General features: G+C 40.1%; 1 protein-coding gene across 1 annotated transcript in view; it reads right to left on the minus strand.

Moving 5' to 3' along the window:
• The window catches only part of TMPRSS12 (transmembrane serine protease 12), a 44,710-nt gene that overhangs the window by 13,611 nt on the left and 3,669 nt on the right, over positions 1-27,430 (minus strand). Inside the window, exon 3 of the mRNA XM_010385338.1 lies at positions 15,316-15,584. Coding sequence (XP_010383640.1) covers positions 15,316-15,584 — 269 coding nt within the window. The remainder of the gene's footprint in view (positions 1-15,315; positions 15,585-27,430) is intronic.

Consider the following 27,430-nt stretch of genomic DNA (forward strand, 5'->3'; position numbering starts at 1 on the left):
GATATTGATCTTTCCTATGAACATGGAATGTTTTCCCATTTTTCTGTGTCATCTATGATTTCTTTCAGCAGTGTTTTGCAGTTCTTCTTACAGAGATCTTTCTCCTCCTTGGTTAGATGTATTCCTATGAGGTTTTTCGTTGTTGTTGTTGTCGTTGCTTGTTTGTTGTTTTTTTTTTTTTTTTGGCATGTGTGGTTATGGTAAATGATACCGCATTCTTGAATTGGCTCTCAACTTGAATGTTATTGATGTATAGAAATGCTACTGATTTTCGTACATTTATTTTGTATCCTGGAACTTTGCTGAAGTCATTTATCAGTTCCAGGAACCTTTTGGTGGAGTCTTTAGGGTTTTCTAGAATCATACCATCAGTGAAGACAGATAGTTTGGCTTTTTTTCCTATTTGGGTACCTTTTATTACTTTCTCTTGCCTGATTGCTATGGCTAGGACTTCTTATTGCTATTTCTTTTGAGAATTTTTAAACTTAGAATGGTGTTGGATTTTATCAAATACATTTTCCGCATCATTTGCAGTGATCTTGTCATTTTTATCTTTTATTAATATAGGCTTTATTTTATTGATTTTCAGATGTAAAACCAACCTTGCATTTTTGGAAGAAATTCCACTAGGTAGTGTACATAATCCTTTTTTATATGTTGCTGTATTCAGTTTGCTAACATTTGTTGATGATTTTTGAGTCTATATTCATGAAAGCTGTTTCTCTGTAGTTTTCTTGTAATGTCTTTGGTTTGGTGTCAGGATAATAATACTAGGCTTACATAACTATCTGGGAAATACTCCCTTCTCCTCTATTTTCTGAGTGTGTAATATTAGAACTATCTCTTCCTTAAATATTTTATATAATTCAACTGTGAAGTCAACTGGGCTTGGGTTTTTTTTAAATGGGAAGACTTTAAATTGCTAATTTTATTTATTTATTTATTTATTTATTTATTTATTTATTTAAGACGGAGTCTTGCTGTGTTGCCCAGGCTGGAATGCAGTGGCGCGATCTTGGTTCACTGCAAGCTCCGCCTCCCGGGTTCACGCCATTCTTCTGCCTCAGCCTCCCAGTAGCTGGGACTACAGGCACTCACCACCTCGCCCGGCTAGTTTTTTGTATTTTTAGTAGAGACAGGGCTTCACCATGTTAGCCAGGATGGTCTCGATCTCCTGCCCTCGTGATCCACCCACCTCGGCCTCCCAAAGTGCTGGGATTACAGGCTTGAGCCACCGCGCCTGGCTACTAATTATATTTATGTACTTGTTACAAGTCTATTCAGATATTCGTTTCTTCTTGAGCCAGTTATCATAATTTTTTTCCTTTTAGGAATTTATTACTGTTACTAAAATTTGGCCATTTATGTGTAACAAATGTAATGTTAATCAGTATTTAAATACTTCTCCTGAATAATACAGGGAACTGAAACCACTTTGACTCTGATCACCCCTCCTGAAATACCTGCCTTCCCCTCACAACTTAGACATTATTTTTAATAATTCCAAGGTTTCTGTCTTGCCACTACTGACATTTTGGGCCAAACAATTCTTTGTTTGGGAGATGGGAGAACTATACTGTGCATTGAAGGATGTTAGGCAGATACCAGTAGCAAACTTATCCCTTGCCTAGTTTTAACATCCAAAAATTTTCTCCAGATATGTTACCAAATGTTCCCTGGGGGCAAAATTATGCCCAAGTGAGAACAACTGTTGTGTACAGACACTGTTTATTTACATTTACCTATATATTATCCATGTCTTTTTCTGTTCCTTCTTACATCTTATACCTCCCTTTTAGCATCATTTACTTTCTTTCTGATATTTCTTTTACTTCGTTGTTGAAAGACTGTTTGGTAGTAAATTCACGTTTTGTTCACAGATATTCTTGAATGATACTTTTGCTGGATATACAATTGTAGGCTCATAGTTATTTTCTCTCAGCATTTTGAAGATATTTCATTGTCTTTTGACTTTCTTTTCTATTTTATTTATTTTTCCACAGCTTATTGGGGTACAGGTGGTGTTTGGTTACAAGAATAAATTCTTTAGTGGTGATTTGTGAGATTTTGGTGCAACCATCACCTGAGCAGTATACACTGCACCCTATTTGTAGACTTTGATCCCTCGCCTCCCTCCCACCCTTTCCCCTGAATCCCCAAAGTCCATTGTATCATTCATATGCCTTTGCATCATCGTAGCTTAGCTCCCACATATCAGTGAGAATATATGTTTGGTTTTCCATTCCTGAGTTACTTCACTTAGAATAAAAGTCTCCAATCTCATCCAGGTCGCTGCGAATGCTGTTAATTCATTCCTTTTTATGGCTGAGTAGTATTCCCTCATATATATATATATATATCTGTGTGTATATATATATATATACAGTTTCTTTATCCACTAGTTGATTGATGGGCATTTGGGTTGGTTCCACGATTCTGCAATTGCTAACTGTGCTGCTATAAATAAGTGCGTGCAAGTTTCTTTTTTGTATCATGACTTCTCTTCTTCTGGGTAGATACCTAGTAGTGGGGATTGCTGGATCAAATGGCAGTTCTACTTTTAGTTCTTTAAGGAATCTCCACACTGTTTTCCATAGTGGCTGTACTAGTTTACATTCTCACCAGAAGTGTGGAAGCATTCCCTGATTACTGCATCCATGCCAACATCTACTGTTTTTTTTGTTTTTAATTTTTTGACTATGACCATTCTTGCAGGAGTGAGGTGGCATCGCATCGTGGTTTTGATTTGCATTTCCCTGATCATTAGGGATGTTGAGCATTTTTACATGTTTGTTGGTCATTTATATATCTTCTTTTGAGAACTGCCTATTCATGTCCTTAACCCACTTTTTGATGGGATTTTTTTTTCTTGCTGAGTTTGTGGCTGAGTTTGTGGCACATTCTGGATATTAGTCCTTTGTCAGATGTATAGATTGTGAAGATTTTCTCCCACCCTGTGGGTTGTCTGTTTACTCTGCTGACTGTTCTTTTGCCATGCAAACGCTCTTTAATTAAGTCCCAGCTATTTATCTTTGTTTTTATTGCATTTGCTTTTGGGTTCTTGGTCATGAAATCCTTGCCTAAGCCAATGTCTAGAAGGGTTTTTCCAATGTTGTCTTCTAGAATTTTTATACTTTCAGGTCTTAGATTTAAGTCCTTAATCCATCTTGAGTTGATTTTTGTATAAAGCAGGCAACAAAAATCCAGTTTCATTCTCCTACATGTGGCTAGCCAATTATTCCAGCACCATTTGTTGAAAAGGGTGTCTTTTCCCTATTTTATGTTTTTGTTGGCTTTGTTGAAGATCAGTTGGTTGTAAGTATTTGGGTTTATTTCTGGGTTCTCTATTCTGTTCCATTGGTCTGTGTGCCTATTTTTATACCAGTACCATGCTGTTTTGGTGACAATGGACTTATAGCATAGTTTGAAATCAGGTCGTATGATGCCTCCAGATTTGTTCTTTTTGCTTAGTCTTGCTGTGGCTATGCGGGCTCTTTTTTGGTTCCATATGAATTTTAGAATTGTTTTTTCTAATCTGTGAAGAATGATGGTGGTATTTTGATGGGGATTGCATTGCATTTGTAGATTGCTTTTGACTGTATGGTCATTTTCACAATATTGACTCTACCCATCCATAAGCATGGGATGTGTTTCCATTTGTTTGTGTCATCTAAGATTTCTTTGAGCAGTGTTTTGTAGTTTTCCCTGTAGAGGTCTTTTGCCTCCTTTGTTAGGTATATTCCTAAGTATTTCATTTTTTTGCAACTATCATAAAAAGGGTTGAATTCTTGATTTGATTCTCTGCTGTTAGTATATAGGAGAGCTACTGATTTGTGTACCTTAATCTTGCATCCGGAAACTTTGCTGAATTCTTTTTTGTTTGTTTGTTTGTTTTTTGAGAGGGAGTCTCATTCTGTCACCCAGGCTGAGCTCAGTGACACAATCTCGGCTCACTGCAATCTCTGCCTCCTGGGTTCACACCATTCTCCTGCCTCAGCCTCCCGAGTAGCTGGGACTACAGGCACCTGCCACCATGCCCGGCTAATTTTTTGTATTTTTTTAGCAGAGACGGGGTTTCACCATGTTAGCCAGGATGGTCTCAATCTCCTGACCTCATGATCTGCCTGCCTTGGCCTCCTAAAGTGCTGGGATTGCAGGCGTGAGCCACCACGCCCGGCCTTGCTGTATTCTTTTATCAGTTCTAGGAGCTTTCTGGAGGAGTCTTTAGGGTTTTCAAGGAAAATGATCATATTGTCAGCAAACAGTGACACTTTGACTTCCTCTGTACTGATTTGGAGGCTCTTTATTTTTTTCTCTTGTCTGATTGCTCTGGCTAGGACTTCCAGTACTATGCTGAAGAGGAGAGGTGAGAGTGGGCATCCTTGTCTTGTTCCAGTTCTCAGAGGGAATGCTTTCAACTTGTCCCCATTCAGTATTATGTTGGTTGTGGGTTTGTCATAGACGGCTTTTATTACATTGAGGTATATCCCTTGTATGCTGATTTTGCTGAGAGTTTTAATCATAAAGGGATGCTGGATTTTGCCAAATGCCTTTTCTGCATCTATTGAGAAGATCATGTGATTTTTGTTTTTAATTCTGTGCATGTAGTATATCACATTTATTGACTTGTGTATGTTAAACCATCCCTGCATCCCTGGTGTGAAACCCACTTGATCATGATGGATTATCTCTTTTTTTTTGAGATGGAATCTCCCTCTGTCGCCCAGGCTGCTGTGCAGTGGCATAATCTTGGCTCACTGCAACCTCCGCCTCCTGGGTTCAAGCGATTCTCCTGCCTTAGTGCCCTGAGTAGCTGGGAGTCTCCCTCTGTCACCCAGGCTGGAGTGCAGTGGCACGATCTCAGCTCACTGCAACCTCTGCCTCCTGGGTTCAAGCAATTCTCCTGCCTCAGCCTCCCAAGTAGCTGGGATTACAGGTGCCTGCCACCATGCCCAGCTAAGTTTTCTAATTTTAGTAGAGACAGGGTTTCACCAAGTTAGCCAGGCTGGTCTCAAACTCCTCACCTCAGGTGATCTGCCCACCTTGGCCTCCCAAAGTACTGCGATTACAGGTGTGAGCCACTGCGTCCAGCAGGTGGATTGTCTTTTGGATATGTTGTTGGATTTTGTTAGCTAGTATTTTGTTAAGGGTTCCAGCATCTGTGTTCATCAGGGATAGTGGTCTGTAGTTTTCTTTTTTGGTTATGTCCCTTCCTGGTTTTGGTATTAGGGCGATGCTGGCTTCATAGAAAGAATTAGGGAGGGCTCTCTCTTTCTCTATCTTGTGGAATAGTGTCAAAAGGGTTGGTAGCAATTTTTCTTTGAATGTCTGGTAGAATTCTGCCGTGAATCCATCTGATCTTGGATTTTTATGGTTGGTAATTGTAAAATTACCATTTTAATCTGGCTGCTTGTTATTGGTCTGTTCAGGGTATCTATTTCTTCTTGATTTAAGCTAGGAGGGTTGTATTTTTCCAGGAATTTATCCACCTCTTCTAGGTTTTCTAGCTTATGTGTGTAAAGGTGTTCATAGTAGCGTTGAATGATCTTTTATATTTCTGTGGTGTCAGTTGTAATATCTCCTCTTATGTTTCTTTTTTTTTTTTTTTTTTTTTTTTGAGGCGGAGTCTCGCTCTGTCGCCCAGGCTGGAGTGCAGTGGCCGGATCTCAGCTCACTGCAAGCTCCGCCTCCCGGGTTCACGCCATTCTCCTGCCTCAGCCTCCCGAGTAGCTGGGACTACAGGCGCCGCCACCTCGCCTGGCTAGTTTTTTGTATTTTTAGTAGAGACGGGGTTTCACCGTGTTAGCCAGGATGGTCTCGATCTCCTGACCTCGTGATCCACCCACCTCGGCCTCCCAAAGTGCTGGGATTACAGGCGTGAGCCACCGCGCCCGGCCTTATGTTTCTTAGTGAGGTGATTTGGATTTTCTCTTTTCTTGGTTAATCTTGCTAATGGCCTATCAACTTTATTTATGTTTTCAATGAACCAGCTTTTTGTTTCATTTATCTTTTGTATTCTTTTTGTTTCAATTTCATTTAGTTCTGCTCTGACCTTGGTTATTTCCTTTCTTCTGCTGGATTTGGGTTTTTTTTTTCTTGTTTCTCTGGTTCCTTGAGGTGCGACCTTAGAATGTGGGTTTGTGTCCTTTCAGTCTTTCTGATGTAGGCGCTTAGGGCTATGAACTTTCCTCTTAGCACCGCCTTTGCTGTATCTCAGAGGTTTTGATAGGTTGCATCATTATTGTCATTCAGTTTGAAGATTTTTTAAATTTCCATCTTGATTTTGTTTTTGACCCAGTGATTATTCAGGAGCAAGTTATTTAATTTCCATATATTTGCATGGTTTTGAAAGTTCCTTTTGGAGTTGATTTCCAGTTTTATTCCACTGTGGTCCAAGAGAGTTCTTGATATAATTTCAATTTTCTTAAATTTATTGAGGCTCATTATATGGTCTATCAGATGGTCCATCTTGGAGAAAGGTCCATGCAGTGTTGAATAGAATGTGTATTCTGCAGTTGTTGGATGCTATGTTCTGTATCTGTCTGTTAAGTCTATTTGTTCCAAGGTATAGTTTAAATCCATTGTTTCTTTGTTGACTTTCTGTCTTGATGACCTGTCTAGTGCTGTCAGTGGAGTACTGAGGTCCACTGTTGCTGTTTATCTCATTTCTTAGGTCTATTAGTAATTGTTTTATAAATGTGGGAGCTCCAGTGTTAGGTTCATATATGTTTAAGATTGTGATATTTTCCTGTTGGACAAGGCCTTTTACCATTATAGAATGTCCCTCTTTGTCTTTTTTTTTTTTTTTTTGACGGAGTCTTGCTCTGTTGCCCAGGCTGGAGTAAAAGAATTCAGGAAGTTAGTTATTAAGCTAATCTGGGAGGCATCAGAGAAAGGCGAAGCCCAATGCAAGGAAATCCAAGGTTCCTTCTTATTTGGGTAGGCTCTGTCAGAGGGAAAGTCTAGGGCTGAAGGCTGTTGTTTACATTCTTTTATCCCATTGAGTGTTCCTTTGATGTAGTACTCTCCCCCACCCTTTCCTATGGATGTGGCTTCCTGAGAACTGAGCTGCAGTGATTGTTATCTTTCTTCTGGGTCTAGCCACCTAGCCTAGTCTACCAGGCTCTGGGCTGGTACTGGGGGCTGTCTGCACAGAGTCCCGTGATGTGAACCATCTATGGGTCTCTCAGCCATGAATACCAGCACCTGTTCCAGTGGAGATGGCAGGGAGTTGAAATGGACTCTGTAAAGGTTCTTAGCTTTGGTGGTTTAATGTCCTATTTTTTTTGCTGGTTGACCTCCTGCTGGGAGGTGGTGCTTTCCAGAGAGCATCAGCTGTGGTATTATAGAGAGGAACAAGTGGTGGGCAGGGCCCTAGAACGCCCAAAAGTATATGCCCTTTGTCTTCAGCAACCAGGGTGGGTAGGGAAGGACCATCAGATGGGGCAGGGCTAGGCATATCTGAGCTCAGACTCTCCTTGGGTGGGTCTTCCTGAGGCCGCTGTGGGGGATGGGGATGAGATTCCCAGGTCAATGGAGTTGTATACTGAGAGTGATTATGGCTGCCTCTGCTGAGTCATGCAGGTTGTCCGGGAAGTAGGGGGAAGCCAGCAATCACAGGCCTCATCCAGCTCCCACACAGTCCGAAGGGCCAGTCTTACTCCCACCAGCACCAAGTCTGTTTCCAGACAGTGGGCAAGCAGGGCTGAGCACTTGCCCCAGGCTACCCACCTCCCAGAGTATTTGAGGTGTCTCCCAGGTCCTGCAGGAGCAGTCTGCTTCCTTCAGAGGTGTCTGTGGTTGTCTTGGGATTCTTGGTTTATTCCTGTAGTCATTCTGGAGCTAAAATTAATGATGCCAGCCTCCACATGCTGCTCTGTCCATCCAAGTTAGAGCTGCAATCTAGTTCTGCCTCCCGTCTGCCATGATGATCTGAATAATCAGCTCTGCAGTCTGTACAGAAGCTTCACGTTGGAGCTGCAATCTAGTTCTGCCTCCCATCCACCATGATAATCTGAATAATCAGTTCTGCAGTCTGTACTCAAGCCATGTTTCTTTAGAGTAGGCCTCAAGAAACCTACAATCATGGCAGAAGGCAAAGGGGAGACAAGCACATCTTCACATGGCAACAGGAGAGGGTGTCTTTTGGCTTTCATTATTGCTATTGAGAAGTTTTCTGAAAACTAATCTGTAATTCTATTATAAGGATTTTGCTTTTATCTCTGGTTACATTTCAGATCTTCTTTTTTTGTTGTTGTTGTTGAACTTCAGTATAATGTATGAAAGGGGATTGTGTTTTGTTTTGGCTAATATTGTGCTTATTAATATTTTATCTGGATTCATGTCTTTCATCAGTTTTTAAGAAATTTCAACCCAAATCCATTGAATATTGCCTCTCCTCTATCCCCTTTATTCTTTCCTCTCTGACACTCTCATTAGATGTCTATTAGATTTTCTCATTCTATCCTTCTTATACCTTATTTCATGATTTTCTCTTTTTTTCCCTCTGTGCTACCGTCTAGGAAGTTCCTTCAGCTATATCTTCTGGTTCACAAATCCTCTCTTTAGCTGTGTCTAATACGATATCTAGTTTATCCAGTGAGGTTTTTTTTTTGTTTTTGAGACAGAGTCTTGCTCTTGTTACCCACGCTGGAGTGCAAAGGTGCGATCTTGGCTCACTACAACCTCTGCCTCCTGGGTTCAAGTGATTTTTCTGCCTCAGCCTCCCGAGTAGCTGGGATTACAGGCACCCACTACCACGCCTGGCTAATTTTTTGTATTTTTGGTAGAGATGGGGTTTCACCATGTTGGCCAGGCTGGTCTCAAACTCCTGATCTCAGGTGATCCACCCGCTTCAGCTTCCCAAAGTACTGGGATTACAGGTGTGAGCCATCGTGCCCTGCCTAGCCAATGAATTTTAAATGTTAGCAATTACTTTTTTCATTTTTAAAGATTCTGATTCTCCTTTAAATGTACCTAGTCCCTCTAAATAGTCTATTGCTCATTTTTAGTTCTACCTTTTACTTCTTTAAACAATTTACAGACTTTTTAAATTCTATACCTAAAAATCTGAGGTCCTTGGGAGGCATAATATGTTTGTTGTTTCTGTTATCTTTCACTATTAATGGTTTGTTTCCTTATGTGTTTGGTGATCTTTGAATTGATATTTGGTTGATTTTAATCTGTGGGATCTTAAGTGCTTCTAAACTTTAGCCCATTGAATTAATTTCAGTTATTATATTTAATTATATTAGATATGTATGTTAAATATATTAATGATTTGTGATCTTTTTATTGTAATCCATTCAATTTCATTGAAACTTTATCTGGTTATATTCTTTGAGGCCTTAGATGAAGTTGGGTTTCTATATAAATAATTTGCATTTGATTTTGTCAGGATCAAATCTTGGGATGTTACTAAGCTAGAATCTGTTTTAAACTACATTCTCAGCTTGAAGTTTTGTAGTCTACTCAGTGTTACTCTGGATAGCAAATCCATGTGAGTGGTATTTATAGTTATACATTTGGGGGAGAGGAAATTTCTAGGTTGTCCCCCTTCCATTAGGCAGTTTTCCTAGTAAACATGGGGATGGCGATAGGAGGTGAGGATGTGTTGGTTACATGTGGTTCATTTAAAAAGCTTTTTATTTTAAAATAATTCTGGAGTTATTGGAAGTTGCAAAGATAGCACTGAGAAGTCAAGTGTACTTTTTATGCAATTTCCTACAACGGTTACATCTCTGTCACTGAAATACAATATCAAAATCTGGAAACTGATGGCCAGGCACGGTGGCTTATGCCTGTAATCCCAGCACTTTGGGAGGCTGAGGCGGGCAGATCATGAGGTCAGGAGGTCGAGACCATCCTGGCTAACAAGGTGAAACCCTGTCTCTACTAAAAAAAAAAAAAAATAGCCAGGTGTGGTGGCGAGCGCCTGTAGTCCCAGCAACTCCAGAGGCCAAGGCAGGAGAATGGCATGAACTCGGGAGGTGGAGCCTGCAGTGAGCCAAGATCGTCCCACTGCACTCCAGACTGGGCAACAGAACGAGACTCCGTCTCAAAAAAAAAAGAAAAAAACTGGAGACTGACATTAATACAATGTGTGTGTAGATTCATGAAACCATCACAAAAAAACAGGGTATGGAGTTATTCCATCAGGACAAAAATCTCCTTCTTGCTACCTAACCTTCTTAACCCTAGCAACTATTAATCTATTCTCTGTCTGCGTAATTTTGTCATTTCATTGTTATATACTTGGAATCATAGTATATGACATTTTAAAATTGGCTTCTTTTCACTCAACATAATGCCCTTGTCCATCTGACTTGTTGCATGTATCAATAGTTCATACCTTTTAACTGCTTAGTCGTATTCTATGGTAAGGCTATACTAGTTTATTTAAGCATTCTCCTATTGAAGGACATTTTGGTTGTTTTTAGTTTTTGGCTTTTACAAATAAAGCTTTCATGAACATCTGTAAATAGGTTTTTTGTGTGTACATTTGTATTTCTCTGGGATAAATGTCTAGGGGTATAATTCTTGGCTCATGTGGTAAGTGTATATTCACATGTATGTTTTTAAGAAACTGTATGTCTGTTTTTTGGTGTATACACGTTTAGCATTGCTATGTCTTCTTGGTGGACTGACCCTTTTATTATTACGTAATGTGTCTCACCATCTTGTAATCTTCTTTGCTCTAAAGTCTACTTTATCTGATATTTATATAGCCATTCCTACTTTCTCTTTTTTCCATTCCAGCTTCTTTTTTTGTCTGGATACAGGGTGTTACTCTGTTACCCAGGCTGGAGTGCAGCGGTGCCAGCATAGCTCACCATAACCTCAAACTCCTGGGCTCAAGGGATCCTCCCGCATAGCTGGGACTACAGACGCGCACTACCGTACCTGGCTAATTTTTTGTTTTTATTTTTGTAGAGATGAGTTCTCCCTATGTTGCTCAGGCTGGTCTTGAACTCCTGGCCTCAAGCAATCCTCCCACCTCAGCCCCTCAAAGTGCTAGGATTACAGGTGTAATCCAGCTTTCTTTTGATTAATATAGCCATGTGTATTTTCCCCCTCCTTTTTTTTAACCTACGTAGCTCACATTTGAAGTATACTATATATATAAGAACAAGGTGGGCGCAGTGGCTCACACCTGTCGTCCCAGCACTTTGAGAGGCCAAAGTGGGCAAATCACTTGAGGCCAGGAGTTTTGAGACCAGTCTGACCAACATGGCAAAATTCCATCTGTACTAAAAATACAAAAATTAACTGGGTGTGGTGGTGCACCCCTGTAATCCCAGCTACTGGAGAGGCTGAGGCACAAGAATTGTTTGAATCCAGGAGGCGGAGGATGCAGTGAGCTGAGATTGCGTCACCACCCTCCAGCCTGGGTGACAGAGCAAGACTCTGTCTAAAAAAAAAAAAAAGAAGAAGAAAAAGGAAAAAATTATATGCTGGGTCATGAGTGTGACTCATTTTTAAAATATAGCCATGGGACAGGCTCCAGCTTTATGGTGTCTTCCCTACTTCCCAACTTGGACAAGTTTTGTTCTTTAACCATCTCCTTCCAAGCCCCTTGAAACCACTGAAATCAATATTAAAAGTTAACATTTTGGCAAATACTCTCAAGATCAAAGTTAACTTCTGTGTTCCAGTTCCCTCTCTAAGCTTCTATTTCACACCGAGTCCTTAACCTATGTATTCTTCCTCTTTAATAGTTTTCAGTGGGGAACTTGGTATGTACCTGTAATCTACCATGTTCTGAGGAACTAATTTAATTCTCAAAACAACTCTGTGATGGGTATCATTGCTCTCACTTTAAAGATCATGGAACGGTATGACATTGTGAAAGATGATATATTAGGCCGGGCGCGGTGGCTCAAGCCTGTAATCCCAGCACTTTGGGAGGCTGAGGTGGGCGGATCACGAGGTCAGGAGATCAAGACCATCCTGGCCAACATGGTGAAACCCTGTCTCTACTAAAATACAAAAAATTAGCCAGGTGTGGTGGCACGTGACTGTAGTCCCAGCTACTCGGGAGGCTGAGGCAGGGCAATCGCTTGAACCCAGGAGGCGAAGGTTGCAGTGAGCTGAGACTGCGCCACTGTACTCCACCCTGGAGACAGAGCAAGACTCCCTCTCAAAGAAAAAAGAAAATATGTATATATATATATATATATATATATATATATATATATATATAATATTAATAATATAGTGGAAATACGTGAGATTTGCAACAGGCAGAAATGGGCTTGAATTCTGACTTTATCATTTAGTTATTTTATTAGTTCAAGCAACTTATTTAACCTCTTTAAGCTTTATTTTACTCATTTATTTTATAGTATTTTCTACAGTGTTGCTGGGGGTATTAAATGAGATAATGCATTGCAATGCTTAGCATTTTAGTAAGTACCTGGCCCTAAACAAATGGTAGTTGCTTCTATTATTGTTGTTGTAATTGTTATTAAAGAGTCAATAACATGCCCATGGTCATTCAGCTAGCACATGGTGGCAGGCTGGGACTCAGAATTAAGTCTGTGATTCTAAAGTCCGTGTTCCTTTCCCTACACCATGTTGCTTTCCTTACACCATGTTGCTTTCCTTATCTTCCTTAAAAAGTATTGACAGATGGAAAAAAAGAAAAATAATAATTCGCAGGTCTTTCATACATTTATCTACTTCCTAGCTAAATAATCCACAATTATTTAAATGGCTAGGGCCTGTGGGGAATAGGAAGAAAACAGGAGTCTTAGTACTTAACCTCATATATTCCTAACTGGACTATGATTTCCTTAAGAGCAGTTTAATGTAGTTATCAAATATTCAGGCTTTACAATAAAAGAGACTTGGATTTGAGTCCCAGCTTCTTAACCTCTAAGATTCTCAATTACTGGTCTGTTAAATGGGGTAAAAAGAACATTAACTCCCTTTTAGGAATATTGGGGGCATAAGATAAAGTAGTATATTTAAAACAGGACCCAGGACAGGCATGGTGCTCATGCCTATAAACTCAGCTACTCAGGAGACTGAAGCAGCTGGATTGCTTGAGGCCAGGAGTTTGAGACCAGCCTGGGCAACACAGCAAGACCGTCTCTTAAAAACAAACAAACAAAAGCTGGGCACAATGGCTTATACCTGTAATCTCAGCACTTTAGGAGGCTGAGGCAGGAGGATTTCTTAAGGCCAGGAGTTCAAGACCAGTCTAGGAAACATGGCAAGACCCTGTCTCTACAAAAAAATGAAACAATTAGCTGGGCATGGTGGCACATGCCTGTAGTCCCAGCTACTTGGGAGGTTGAGGCAGGAGGATTACTTGAGACCAGGAGGTCAAGGTTACAGTGAGCCATGATTGTGCCACTGCACTCCAGCCTAGGTGACAGAGCAAGACCCTGTCTCTTAAAAAAAAAAAAAATAAACATACGTATATATACATACATAATACATTTGAAAAAGCTGGGTGTGCTGGCACGTGCCTGGAGTCCCAGCTATGGAGAGGCTGAAGAAGGAGAATTGCTTGAGCCCAGGAGCTTGAGGCTGTAGTGAGCTATAATTACACCATTGCACTCCAGCCTGATTGACAGAGTGAGACCACCATCTCTAAAAAAAAAAGTGTTTTAAATAACAACAAGAACAAAAACAAGACCTGAAACTTGGTAAATGCTCCCAAATGGTAGCTCTTATTACCAAAGACAAAGAGACTATGTCGTCTATGTTTTTATTCCTCCCATTAGTTCAGTCAGTTAACATTTAGTGCCCCTATGTACACCAAAAAAATATATTGCAATCAGCTTGCCTGATACCAAACAAGGCATTAAATTAAAAGGAAACTAAATATGATTCCTCATAGCCTGAAGCTTATTACTTAAGATAGAGAATCCTGCTGCAGAGCTGGCTTCATAATCTGTGAGTTCAAACTATAGAAACACTTGGAACTATCATTCTATCTTTTTTTTTTTTTTTTTTTTTTTTTGAGGCAGAGTCTCGCTCTGTCGCCCAGACTGGAGTGCAGTGGCGCAATCTCGGCTCACTGCAAGCTCCGCCTCCCGGGTTTACGTCATTCTCCTGCCTCAGCCTCCCGAGTAGCTGGGACTACAGGCGCCCGCCACCTCGCCCGGCTAGTTTTTGTATTTTTAGTAGAGACGGGGGTTTCACCGTGTTAGCCAGGATGGTCTCGATCTCCTGACCTCATGATCCGCCCGTCTCGGCCTCCCAAAGTGCTGGGATTACAGGCTTGAGCCACCGCGCCCGGCCGAACTATCATTCTATCTTAACGTTCAAGTATCTTGGCATGTACAGCCAGAGAAAGTCTCTATTTCTGCTTTGGAAGAGAATTTTCTCTCCCCTCTCACAAGGAAAAACAGATCCCTCAAAAAGTTGTTTTCAGTGTTTTATAAGAACCGATAATACTTTTCAATCTCATGGCATAAAGTGATAAAAAGATAATACACAGAAACACAGTCAGGCATCACTTAATGATGAAGAACATTCTGAGAAATACATCGTTAGGCAATTTTGTTGTTGTGCAACCATGATGGAGTGCACTTACATAAACCTAGATGGTACAGTCTGCTGCACACCTAGGGTATGTGGCATAGTCTTTTACTCCTAGGCTACACGCCTGTTCAGCTGTACTCAATATTGTAGACAGCTGTGATACAGGAGTAAGCATTTGTATATCTAAACACAGAAAAGGTACAGTAGGCCAGGCTTGATGGCTCATGCCTGTAATCCCAACACTTTGGGAGGCTGAGATGGGTGGATCACAGGAGGCCAGGAGTTCGAGACCAGCCTGGCCAATATGGTGAAATGCTGTCTTTACTAAAAATACAAAAATTAGCTGAATGCTGGGCGTGGTGGCTCACGCCTGTAATCCCAGCACTTTGGGAGGCTGAGGTAGGCAGATCACCTGAGGTTGGGAGTTCAAGACCAGCCTGACCAACATGGAGAAACCCTGTCTCTACTAAAAATAGAAAAATTAGCAGGGCATGGTGACACATGACTGTAATCCCAGCTACTTAGGAGGGAGGTGAACCTGGGAGGTGGAGGCTTGAACCTGGGAGGTGGAGGCTGCAGTGAGCCGAGATCGTGCCACTGCACTCCATCCTGGGCAACAGAACGAGACTCTGTCTGGAAAAAAAAAAAAAAAAGGTACAGTAAAACTATGGAAAAATAATCTTATAGACCACCATCGTGTGTGTGGTCTGTCATTAACCTAAATGTCACTATGTGGCACATGACTGTATATAAAAGATTTGACCTTCCTCTGCACATCATCAGGAAAATGTGTATCAGTAAAATTCAGACCATAATTACCTTCTTCTTTTGTTCTTCCCCAGCCACTTATAAAACACTTTGTGTTTCCGTCCAGGATTTGGAAAACATCAAAAGGTAGGCAAATAGGCTGAATATAGTCATTATACTTCACTGCTTTTTTTAAGTGAAAAAGTGCAATATCATTTACATAAGATTCCAAAATGAAGTTTGGATGAATAATGATTGCTTTAATTTTTATCTTCTTGGTATAAGGATGGTGCCCATGTATATTATTAGTTCCAATCACAGCTCTCCACATTAAAGGATCGCTGAAAGAAAGTAAACATTCTTATTATAAATATCTTTATTTAACTAAGTACATATTCTTAACCTCCCACTAGTTTTTTTTCATGTTAGATTAATAATAAAAAACTTTAATTCCAGTTTAATGTGACATGAAATATTAAATAACACAAATATCATGATCTAGAGAAGGAGAAAAAGACCAATGGGACAGAAAATTCAGAAACAGATTCAAGTACATGAGAATTTAATATGTTATTAAGGCAGCATTTTTTACCAGTGGACAAAATAATGAATTATTCAGTATGTGGTATTGGGGCAACTAGCTGTTTGAAAAGAGAAATAAAATTAGATCCCTGAAATAACACTAAACACCAAAATAAACTCCAAATGGATTAAATATTTAAATGTACAAATCTTTTTAATAAAGAGTTCCCATCTTTCAGAGATACCCAAAGTGTTATGTCTGAGTTTTGCTTCAAAATAATTGGAGGGAGAATGGTGAGGGTATAGATGAAACAAGATCAGGTATCAGCTGATAACGGGAAGCTGGGTCATGGGTACCTGGCTAAAATATTTCCTCTAGTTTTATAATTTTTTTTGAAACTTACTGGAATGAAACATTTGGGTATTAACTTATTATGTGAATGAAAAAACTAAACCAGGGCCGGGCACAGTGACTCACACCTGTAATCCCAGCACTTTGGGAAGCCGAGGTGGGTGGATCACGAGGTCAGGAGATTGAGATCATCCTGGCTAACATGGTGAAACCCCATCTCTACTAAAAATACAAAAAATAAATAAATAAATAAAAGTTAGCCGGGCGTGGTGGCAGGCACCCATAGTCCCAGCTGTTTGGGAGGCTGAGGCAGGAGAATGGTGTGAACCCGGGAGGTGGAGCTTGCAGTGAGCCAAGATCATGCCACTGCACTCTAGCCTGGGCGACAGAGTGATACTCTGTCTCAAAAACAAACAAACAAACAAACAAAAAAAACAGAAAAGAAATATAGATGAATATATAACATTGACACAAGAAAGGATTTGATAAAGCATGATATTAAAGGTAAAAAAAACAAGAAGCAACTAATGGATCTTGGCCATCTTAAAAAAGCAAGCAAACAAGCAAGCAAAAAACCAAACCCAAAATAAGTGAAACAATTAAAACCACAAGAGGTTAGCAGTAGTTAACATCTGGAATCGAATTCGGAAGGAGGAACTTTCACTTTATACACTGTTGCTTACAGATAACTTTTCATCCTTCAAATTGGCAATGTTTATGTGAGTGCACACGTGTGTGTGTGTGTGTGTGTGTTCGATGATAACACTCAGTGCAGACCAGTTAGAGGAACAAGGGTACTCTTACTCATGGCAGAAAGTGTAAATAGATGGGCAATTTGGCAACATGTATCAATAGCCTAAAAAAGCTGCATTACATTTGACTCTGCAATTCTACTTCCTAGAATTTATCCCAAAGAAATAAAAGATGAACACAAAAATTTAGCTATAAAAATATTTACCACAGAAATTTTGGCACATCTACAAAGTGGAATACAGGAGCAAAATAGATATGTTGACACGGAAAAATGCTTATGTTATGTAATTTAATGAAAAAGGCTATTTCACAGTTTAGCTATATAAGCCTGTTATATAAAATAATTTGCATATATGGCTAGAAAAATCTAGAAGACTATGTAATAAAAAACAGCTATTATTTCTAGGAAATGCAATAAATGATTCTTATTTTTTCTCATTTCTCTTTTCTCATTTTCTTACATTAAATATGTTCTAGGCCGGGCATGGTGACTCACGCCTGTAATCCCAACACTTTGGGAGGCCGAGACAGGCAGATTGCTTGAGCCCAGGAGTTTGAGCCCACCCTGGGCAACATGATGAAACCCTGTCTCTATAAAAAATACAAAAATTAGCCGGATGTGATGGCACATGCCTGTAGTCCTACCTAATTGAGAGGCTAACGTGGGAGGATTGCTTCAGCCCAGGAGGTTAAGGCTGCAGTGAGCCATGACTATGCCACTGCTCTCAAGCCTGAGCAACAGAGTGAGACCCTGTCTCAAAAACAAAAAACAAAACAAAACAAAACAAAAAACCAAAAATGTTGTACTTGTTTTTTTTTTTTTAATATAAAACTGAACATACACTTATCATTTGACAAGGTAGTCTCACTCTTGGGTATTTACAGAAGTGAAATGAAAACCTAGATTCACACAAATGTTTATAGTGGCTTTACTCATAATTGACCAAACTGGAAACAAATATCCTTTAAGAGTAGATGGATTAACAAACAGTGGTACGTTCATATGTATTTGGCCATTCTTGCTTTGTTATAAAGAAATACTTGAGGCTGGGTAATTTATAAAGAAAAGAGGTTTAATTGGCTCACAGTTCTGCAGGCTGCACAGGAACCATGGTGCTGGCATTGCTTGTGGTGAGGGCTTCAGGGAACTTACAATCATGAAGGAAGGGGAAAGGGGAACAGGAGCATCGCATGATGAGAAGGAGCAAGATAGCAAGTGGGGAGGTGCCAAGCACTTTTATTTATATCTTTTCCCTAACTTTTATTTTAGGTTTGGGGGTACATGTACTGGTTTGTTACATAGGTAAACTGTGTGTGGCAGGGGTTTGGTGTGTAGATTATTTCACCACCCATGTGATGAGCATAGTACCCAATAGGTAGTTTTTCAATCCCCTTCTCCACCCTCAAGTAGGCCCCAGTGTCTGTTATTCCCTTCTTCAAGTTCACGTGTACTCAGTGTTTGGCTCCCACTTATGAGAGATAACAATGTAATATTTGGTTTTCTGTTCCCGTATTAATTTACTTAGGATAATGGCCTCTAGTTCCAGCCATGTTGCTACAAAGGAGATGATTTCATTCTTTTTCATGACTGCTTAGTATTCCATGGTATATACGTACCACATCATCCAGTCCATCATTGATGAGCACCTAGGTTGATTCCAGTCTTTGCTATTGTGAATACTGCTGCAGTAAACATATGCATGCATGTGTCTTTATGGTAGAATTATTTATATTTCTTTAGGTGTATATCCAGCAATGGGATTGCTGGGTCAAACAATAGCTCTGTTTTAAGTTCTTTGAGAAATCTCCATACTGGTTTCCACAGGGACTGAACTAATTTCCATTCCCATCAGCAGTGTATAAGCATTTGCTTTCTCCATAGTCTTGCCAGCATCTGTTATTTTTTTACTTTTTAATAATAGCCATTCTGATGGTGTGAGATAGTGTCTCATTGTGGTTTTGATTTGCATTTCTCTGATGTTGAGCATTTTTTCATGTTTCTTGGCCATATGTATGTCTTTTGAGAAGTGTCTGTTCATGTCCTTTGCTCATTTTAAAATAGGGTTGTCTAGTTTTTGCTTGCTAATTTGTTTAAGTTCCTTATAGATCCTAGATATTAGACCTTTGTTGAATGCATAGTTTATAAATATTCTGTAGGTTGTCTGTTTGCTCTGTTGATAGTTTCTTTTACTGTGCAGAAGCTCTTTAGTTTTATTAGATCCCACTTACCAATTTTTTTGTTGCAGTTGCTTTTGGAGTCTTTGTCGTGATGTCCTTGCCAGCAGCTTTGTTTCTGGGTTCTCTAACCTGTTCTATTGGTCTATGTGTCTCTTTTTGTACCAGTACCATGCTGTTTTGGTTACTGTAGCCTTCTAGTACAGTTTGAAGTCAGGCAGTATGATGCCTCCAGCTTTGTTCTTTATGCTTAGGATTCCTTTGGCTATTTGGGCTCTCTTTTGTTCCATATGAATTTTAGAATAATTTTTAAAATTCTGTGTAAAACATTGTTGGTAATTTGATTGGAATAGTGTTGAGTCTGTAAATTGCTTTGGGCAGTATGGTCATTTAAACAATAATGATTCTTCCTATCCATGAGCATGGAATGTTTCTCCATTTTTTTTTTTTTTTTTTTTTTTTGTCATCTATGTTTTCTTTCAGCAGTGTTTAATAATTTTTTTTGTAGAGAGCTTTCACATGCCTGGTTAGATGTATCCTTAGATACTTTAATCTTTTTGTGGCTATTGAGAATGGGATTCATTCTTGATTTGACTCTCAGCTTGGATTTCATTGGTGTATAGAAATGCTGCTGATTTTTGTACATTGATTTTTTTTATCCTGAAATTTTGCTGAAGTTGTTTATCAAATCTGGGAGCCTTTGGGCAGAGACTATAGGGTTTTCTAGGTATGGAATCATATTGTCTACAAACAGAGATAGTTTGACTTCCTCTCTTCCTATTTGGATGCCTTTTATCTCTTTCTCTTGCCTGGTTGCTCTGGTTAGGATTTCCAGTACTATGTTGAATAAGAGTGGTGATAGTGGGCATTCTTGTCTTGTTCCAGTTCTCCAGGGCATTTCCAGCTTTTGCCCATTCAGTATGATATTGGCTGTGGGTTTGTCATAGATGGCTCTTACTATCTTGAGGTATGTTCCTTCAATGCCTAGTTTGTTGAGGGTTTTTAACATGAAGGGATTTGAATTTTATCAAAAGCCTTACCTGTATTTATTGAGATGATCATGTGGTTTTTATTTTTAGTTTGTTTAGTTCTGCATATGTTGAACCAACTTTGCATCCCAGGAATAAAGCTTACTTGATCATGGTGGATTAGTTTTTGATGTGCTGCTGGATTCAGTTTGCTAGTATTTTGTTGAATATTTTTGCATCTCTGTTTACGAGGAATATTGGCCTGAAGTTTTCTTTTTAGATCGTGTCTCTGGCAGGTTTCAGTTGTCAAAATGATGCTGGCTTTGTAGAATGAATTAGGGAGGAGTCCCTCCTCCTCAATTTTTGGAATAGTTTTGGTAGGACTGGTACCACCTCTTTTATACACCTGGTAGAATTTGGCTGTGAATCCTTCTGGTCCAGGACTTTTTCTGGTTGGTAGGTTTTTTTTTTTTTATTACTGATTTAGTGTTGGAACTTGTTATTGGTCTGTTCAGGGTTTCAGTGTCTTCCTGGTTCTATTTTTTGAGGTAGTATGTTTCCAGGAATTTATCCACTAGGTTTTCTAGTTCGTGTGCATTCAGATTTTCGTAATAGTCTTTGAAGGTATTTAATATTTCTGTGGGGTTGGTGGTACTATCCCCTTTGTCATTTCTGATTTTGTTTATTTGGATCTTCTCTATTTATTTTTTCTTTCTTTCTTTCTTTTTTGTTAGTCTAGCTAGTGGTCTATCAATCTTATTTATTCTTTCAGAAACTTTTGGTTTCGTTGATCTTTTGTATTTTTTTTGTGTCACAATTTCATTCAGTTCAGCTCTGACTTTGGTTACTTCTTTTCTTCTGCTAGCTTGGGGGTTGGTTTGTTCATTTTTCTTATTCCTCTAGGTATGATGTTAGGTTATTAGTTTGAGATCTTTCTAATTATGGTGTGGGCATTTGGCACCATATACTTTCCTCTTAACATTGCTTTAGCTGTTTGCCAGAGATTTGGGTATGTTGTATCCTTGTTTTCGTTAGTTTCAAAGAATTTCTTTAATTCTACCTTAATTTCAGCATTTACCCAAAAATCATTCAAGAGAAGATTGTTTAATTTCCATGTAATTATATGGTTTTGAGAGATGGTGGTACTGATTTCTATTTTTATCACGTTGTGATCCAAGAGTGTGGATGGTATGATTTTGGGTTTTAAAAATTTGTTAAGAATTGTCTTATGGCTGAGTGTGTGGTCTATTTTAGCGTATGTGTTATGTGGAGATGAAAAAAATGTATATTCTGTTGTTTTTGGGTGGAGTGTCTGTTAGGTCCATTTTGTCAAGCATCAAGTTTAGATCCCAAATATCTTTTTAAGTGTTCTGCCTCAGTGATCTGTCTAATACTGTCAGTGGAGTGTTAAAGTCTCCCACTATTATTGTATGGTTATCTAAGTCTCTTCATAGGTCTCCAAGAACTTGTTTTATGAATCTAGGTCCTTCAGTGTTAGGATAGGTAAGTCTTCTTATTGAATTGAACCCTTTATCATTATGTAATGCTCGTCTTTGTCCTTTTTTGGTCATTTTGGTTTAAAGTCTATTTTGTCAGACTGGGTGTGGTGGCTCATGCCTGTAATTCCAGCACTTTGGGAGGCCAAGGCACATGGTTCACAAGGTCAGGAGTTCAAGACCAGCCTGACCAAGATGGTGAAACCCTGCCTCTACTAAAAATACAAAAATTAACCAGGTGTGGTGGCAGGCACTTGTAATCCCAGCTACTTGGGAGGCTGAGGCAGGAGAATTGCTTGAACCTGGGTGGCAGAGGTTGCAGTGAGCTGAGATCGTGCCACTTCACTCCAGCCTGGGCGATAGAGTGAGACTCCATCTCAAAAAAATAAATAAATAAAGTCTGTTTTGCCTAAAATAAGAATAGTAACCCCCGCTCTTTTTTGTTTTCCATTTACTTGATAGATTTTGTTACATCCATCTACTTTGAGCATGTGGATATCACTGCATGTGAGATGTGTCTCTCTTAAAGACAATGTACAGTTGGGTCCTGGTTTTTTTTTTAATCCAACTTGCCACTCTGTGTGTTTTAAATGGGGTGTTTAGCCTTTTTACATTAAAAGTTAATACTGATATTTGCAGATTTGATACTGTCGTGTTGTTAGCTTGTTTATGTAGACTTGATTGTGTAGTTGCTTTATAGTGTCAGTGGTCTATCTACTTAAGTGTGTTTTTGTGGTGACTGGTAATGGTCTTTCATTTCCATGTTTAGTACTCCCTAAGGATCCCTCTTGTAAGGCAGGTCTGGTGGTAATTAATTCCCTTAGCATTTGCTTGTCTGAAAAGGATCTTATTTCTCCTTCACTTACAAAGCTTAGTTTGGCTGGATATGAAATTCTCTGTTGGAATTTATTTTCTTTAAGGATGCTAAATATAGACCCCCAATCTTTTCTGGCGTGTAGAGTTTCTGCTGAAAGGTCTGCTGTGAGCCCGATGGGGAGTCCCGTTGTAAGTGACCTGCCCTTTCTCTCTAGTCGCCGTGATGTTTTTCTTTGACATTAACCTTGGAGAATCTGATGACTGTATGTCTTGGGGATGGTATTCTTGTATAGTATCTCAGGGCTTCTCTAAATTTCCCGAATTTGAATGTCAGTCTCTCCAGCAAGGCTGGAGAAATTTTTATGGACAATGTCCTCAAATAGGTTTTCCAAGTTGCTTGCTCTCTGTCCCTCTTTCAGGGATATCAATGAGTTGTAGGTTTGGTCTCTTTACATAATCCCGTATTTCTTGGAAGTTTTGTTTATTCTTTTTTCTTTATTTCTCTCTGAGTTGACTTGAAGAACTAGTCTTTCAGCTCTGAGATTTTTCTCAGCTTGGCCTATTCATCTTTCAGCTCTTGTATTATTTTACTGGATTTCTTAGATTCCTTGGATTGGGTTTCAGATTTCTTCGGAATCTCGTTTCTCTTTATTGCCATCCAGATTCTGAATTCTATGTCTCTCATTCCAGCCATTTCAGTCTGGTTAAGAACCATTGCTTGGGAGCTATTGTGGTCGTTTGGAGATAGGAAGAAACTCTGGCTTTTTGGGTTGCCAGGGTTCTTGCGCTGGTTCTTTCTCATCTGTGTGGACTGTTATTCCTTTAATCTTTGAAGTTGCTGTCCTTTGGATGGAGCTTTTTGCTTTTATATTCTTTGGTGCTCTTGAGGGTTTGACTGTGTTATAAGTTGGGTTTAGTCAACTGGCATCATTTCTAAGTGATTTTAGGTAGACAAGACTCAGCTCAGCATTCCTGGGCTGTGAGCTCTAATCGTGGGGGACTTGGACAGGCTCATGGCTTTGTACTCTGGCCTCTCATAGTCGGGCACATGCTGCACTGGAAGACCCGAGGTGTTCCTGGTCCACTGGCAACAAGGCTGCAATGAGGGATGCTGGCAAAAGCACTTTGGGCAGTGGCAGCAGGGTTCATGCTTGTGTGCATGTGCCAGCAGTAGCAGGGCAGCAGTGCAGCTGGGTCCACGTGCGTGTGCACTGGTGGTGGCAGTGCAGTGGGGTCTGCACATGTGCCAGCAGTGGTGGGGCAGAGGCATGGCAGGGTGTACTGGTGGCAGTAGTGCTACACACTTTTTTTAGACAGGTTTTTGCTCTGTTACCCAGGCTGAAGTACAGTGGCGTGAACATGGCTCTGTACTGCAGTGTCAACCCCCTAGGCTCAAGCAATTCTCTCACTTCAGCATCCTTAGTAGCTGGGACCACAGGCATAAGCCACCACACCTGGCTAATTTTTAAAGTTTTTTGTAGAGGCAGGGTCTCACTGTTTTGCCCAGGTGTTTTTTGTTTTTTGTTTTTTGTTTGAGACGGAGTCTCGCTCTGTCACCCAGGCTGGAGTGCAGTGGCATGATCTTGGCTCACTACAAGCCTCCCAAAGTGCTGGGATTACAGGCGTGGGCCACCGCACCTGGCTGACCAGGCTGGTCTTGAACTCCTGGCCTTAAGTGATCCTTCCGCTTCAGCCTCCCAAAGCGCTGGGATTACAGGTGTGAGCCAATGCACCTAGCTGGTGCTACCCACTATGAAACAAACAGATCTCATGTGAACTCACTTATCACCAAGGGAATGGTTGTAAGCCATTCATGGGGGATCTGCCCCCACAATCCAGTCACCTCCTACCAGGCCCCACCTCCAATACTGGGGATTACATTCCAACATGAGATTTGGAGTGGACACTCACACTATATCATCATACAATGCAATACTACTCAGCAATAAAAACAAATAGTAATGATACACACAGTAACATGGATGAATCTCAAATGCATTATGCTAAGTGAAACCAAACTCATAAGGCTCCATACCATATGATTCCATTTATATGACACTCCGGAAAAAGCAAAACTAGAAAGACAGAAAACAGATCAGTGGTTGCCTGGCAATGTAGGAGGGAGGGGGTTTACCTCAAAGGGGTATTGGGGGGAGTTTTTGGAGGTGAAGAAACTTGTTCTGTGCCTTCTATTGGTAATCACATGACTATGCATTTGTCCAATTCACAGAACTGTACACTAAAAATAATGAATTTTACTACATGTTGTTATATCTTAATAAAATCATTTTTGTCTTTTTTTTTTTTAAAGGAATGATCTGACACACAAAACAGCATGCATGAATCTCAAATGCATTCTGCTAGGTAAGTAAGTCAAGCTCAAATGCCTATATATTGCATGACTCTGTTTATATCACATCCTGGAAATGGAAAAACTGTAAGGGATAGACAACAGATCAATGGCTGCCATGGGTTGGATGCAGGGGCAGGGGTTGACTACAAAGGGTCATGACAGGATTTCAGGTTATGGAACTGTTCTAAATCTTGATTGTAGTAATTACATGACTACCTACACTGTCAAAAGTTGTAGAACAGAACTTTTTTAAAAGGTAAATTTTACTGCATGTAAATGAGGCCTTAACTTTAAAAAGAAAATAAGGCCATGAGTGAGAAAACTGAGAAAAGAAAAATAGATCCAAAAGGTCATTTCTACTAATGTGAGTTAGGACTGGCTGTACGAAAAAGCCTCTAAGTTTTAATACATATCAGTGCTGCTGGACCACAACATATTCTTTCTCAGTTCCAGTTACATAGAGATAATTCAAACAATATCCTCTTTCCCTTTTCTAGAAATATCCATTGGTGGCTGGATGTAGTGTCTCATGCCTGTAATCCCAGCCCTTTGGAAGGCTGAGGTAGGAAAATAGCTTGAGCTTAGGAGTTAGAGACAAGCCTGGGCAATATAGCAAAACCCCATCTCTACAAAATACAAAAATGAGGCATGATAGCACACGCCTGTAGTGCCAGCTACTTGGGAGGCTGAGGTGGGAGGACCAATTTATCCTGAGAGATTGATGCTGCAGTGAACCAAGATTGTGCTATTGCACTCCAGCCTAGGTGACAGAGCAAGACCCTGTCTCAAACAAACAAGAAGAAATACCCGTTGGTGCTTATATACCCATATCCATATCTTGTGCAAGGATGAGTGCCCTGCCCACTCTGTTGTCAAGGTGCTCTCATTTAATACATGACCCAGGTCCCCTGACCACAGCTCTCTGGGAAAGAGATAGGCCACTAATAAAGGTTTATTCATAAATTGAGCAATGGTGGTATCACCTAGATTGAAAAGCTGGGCTGGGATAATCAGGTAATTCATCATGAAAATTGATGAGAAGGCCAGTTAGCAATAGGGGCTGAAGCTGAAAGATTATGAGGCAGAATGAAGGACCATAACGCATCATGTGTAAGTTCGTATTATAAGGAAGCCATTCAGTGAAAGGGAAAAAAGGGCAGACAAAAAACAAAACGACGACGACAAAAACAATGCCTTCAGAGACACCTAGCTATAAACAGCTCCACTCCCAATATCATTACTCATATGATGAATCTGGCTGTGTATCAGAATCCAGTGCTTTGAAAAGGAGCCAAGACCACGACTGGTTCTTAGAGACTAAACTGATTTCTGGGTGGGAAGTGGGGAAGGCAAATCCAACACAGTTGCCAGCAGGAAGTTAATGAGGGAGCTTGAAGATATCTACCAATGTGGAATGAAGTTATTTTATAATAACAAGTATGCAACATGATAAAGCTCATTCATTGACTTGGCAAGGCTTTTTTTTTTTTCTTTTTTCCTGACAACCTTTTATTTGATCAAGGGGCCTTCAAAATAGAAATCAACTTTCCAATAGAGTTTCCAAACCTGCAAAAAATACTGAAAAAGTTATCACCATAAACTTGATGAAAAAGGACAAGCCTGTCTTCCAGTAACTAGTGCGAAAAACTGGACACTAATAACTAAACTTGGCCAAATAGTCCAGTACCTCATATTACTGGTGAAAGAACTCAGACCTAAGCATCCCCTTCATGCTGATCTAGTTGAAGAATATTCTTTTTTTTTTGAGATGAAGTCTCACTCTGTCACCCAGGCTGGAGTTCAGTGGCACGATCCCATCTCACTGCAACCTCCGCCTCCCGGGTTAAAGTGATCATCCTGCCTCAGCCTCCCAAGTAGCTGGGATCACAGGCGCCCATCACCACGCCTGGCTAATATCTTGTATTTTTAGTAGAGGCGGGGTTTCACTTTGTTGGCCAGGGTGGTCTCCAACTCCTGACCTTGTGATCTACCCACCTCGGCCTCCCAAAGTGCTGGGATTACAGGTGTGAGCCACCGCACCCAACAAGTTCTGTCATCTTAATAATAGTGTTCTCCAATCCATGAACACAGAATGTATTTTCATTTATTTATTTATGTCTTCTTGTTGCACTCCAGCCTAGGCAACAAGAGCCTAGGCAACAAGAAACTCCCTCTCAAAAAAAAAAAAAAAAAAAAAAAAAGGGATGACAGAACCACCCAAAGCGATCTTTTCCCCAATATGGGAAAATGTGGATTTCCCCATATTGCTTTGTAGACTGTAAACCTTCTAAAGAGTTTTTAGAGTTTTTAGACTGAATGCAATGCCTATCAAAATCCCAATGACTTTTTTTTCAGAAATAGAAAAACCCATCCTAAAATTCATATGGAATATTAAGAGACTCCAAATAGCTAAAATAATCTTGAAAAAGAAGAAGATAGTTGGAGGACTCACACTTCCTGATTTCAAAACTTACTGCAGGCTGGATGCAGTTGCTCACACCTGCAATCCCATCACTTTGGGAGGCCAAACTGGGCAGATCACTTGAGCCCAGGAATTTCAGACCAGCCTGGGCAACATAGTGAAACCCCATCTCTACAAAAAAATACAAAAATTAGTCAGACATGGTGGTGCACACCGTCGTCCCAGTTATTCAGGAGGTTGAGGTGGGAGGATCACCTGAGCCTGGGAGGTAGAGTTCGCAGTGAGCTGAGATCATGCCACTGCATGCCAGCCTGGATGACAAAGCAAGAC

Source organism: Rhinopithecus roxellana, chromosome 10 (assembly GCF_007565055.1).
Source record: "Rhinopithecus roxellana isolate Shanxi Qingling chromosome 10, ASM756505v1, whole genome shotgun sequence".
Lineage (NCBI taxonomy): Eukaryota > Metazoa > Chordata > Mammalia > Primates > Cercopithecidae > Rhinopithecus > Rhinopithecus roxellana.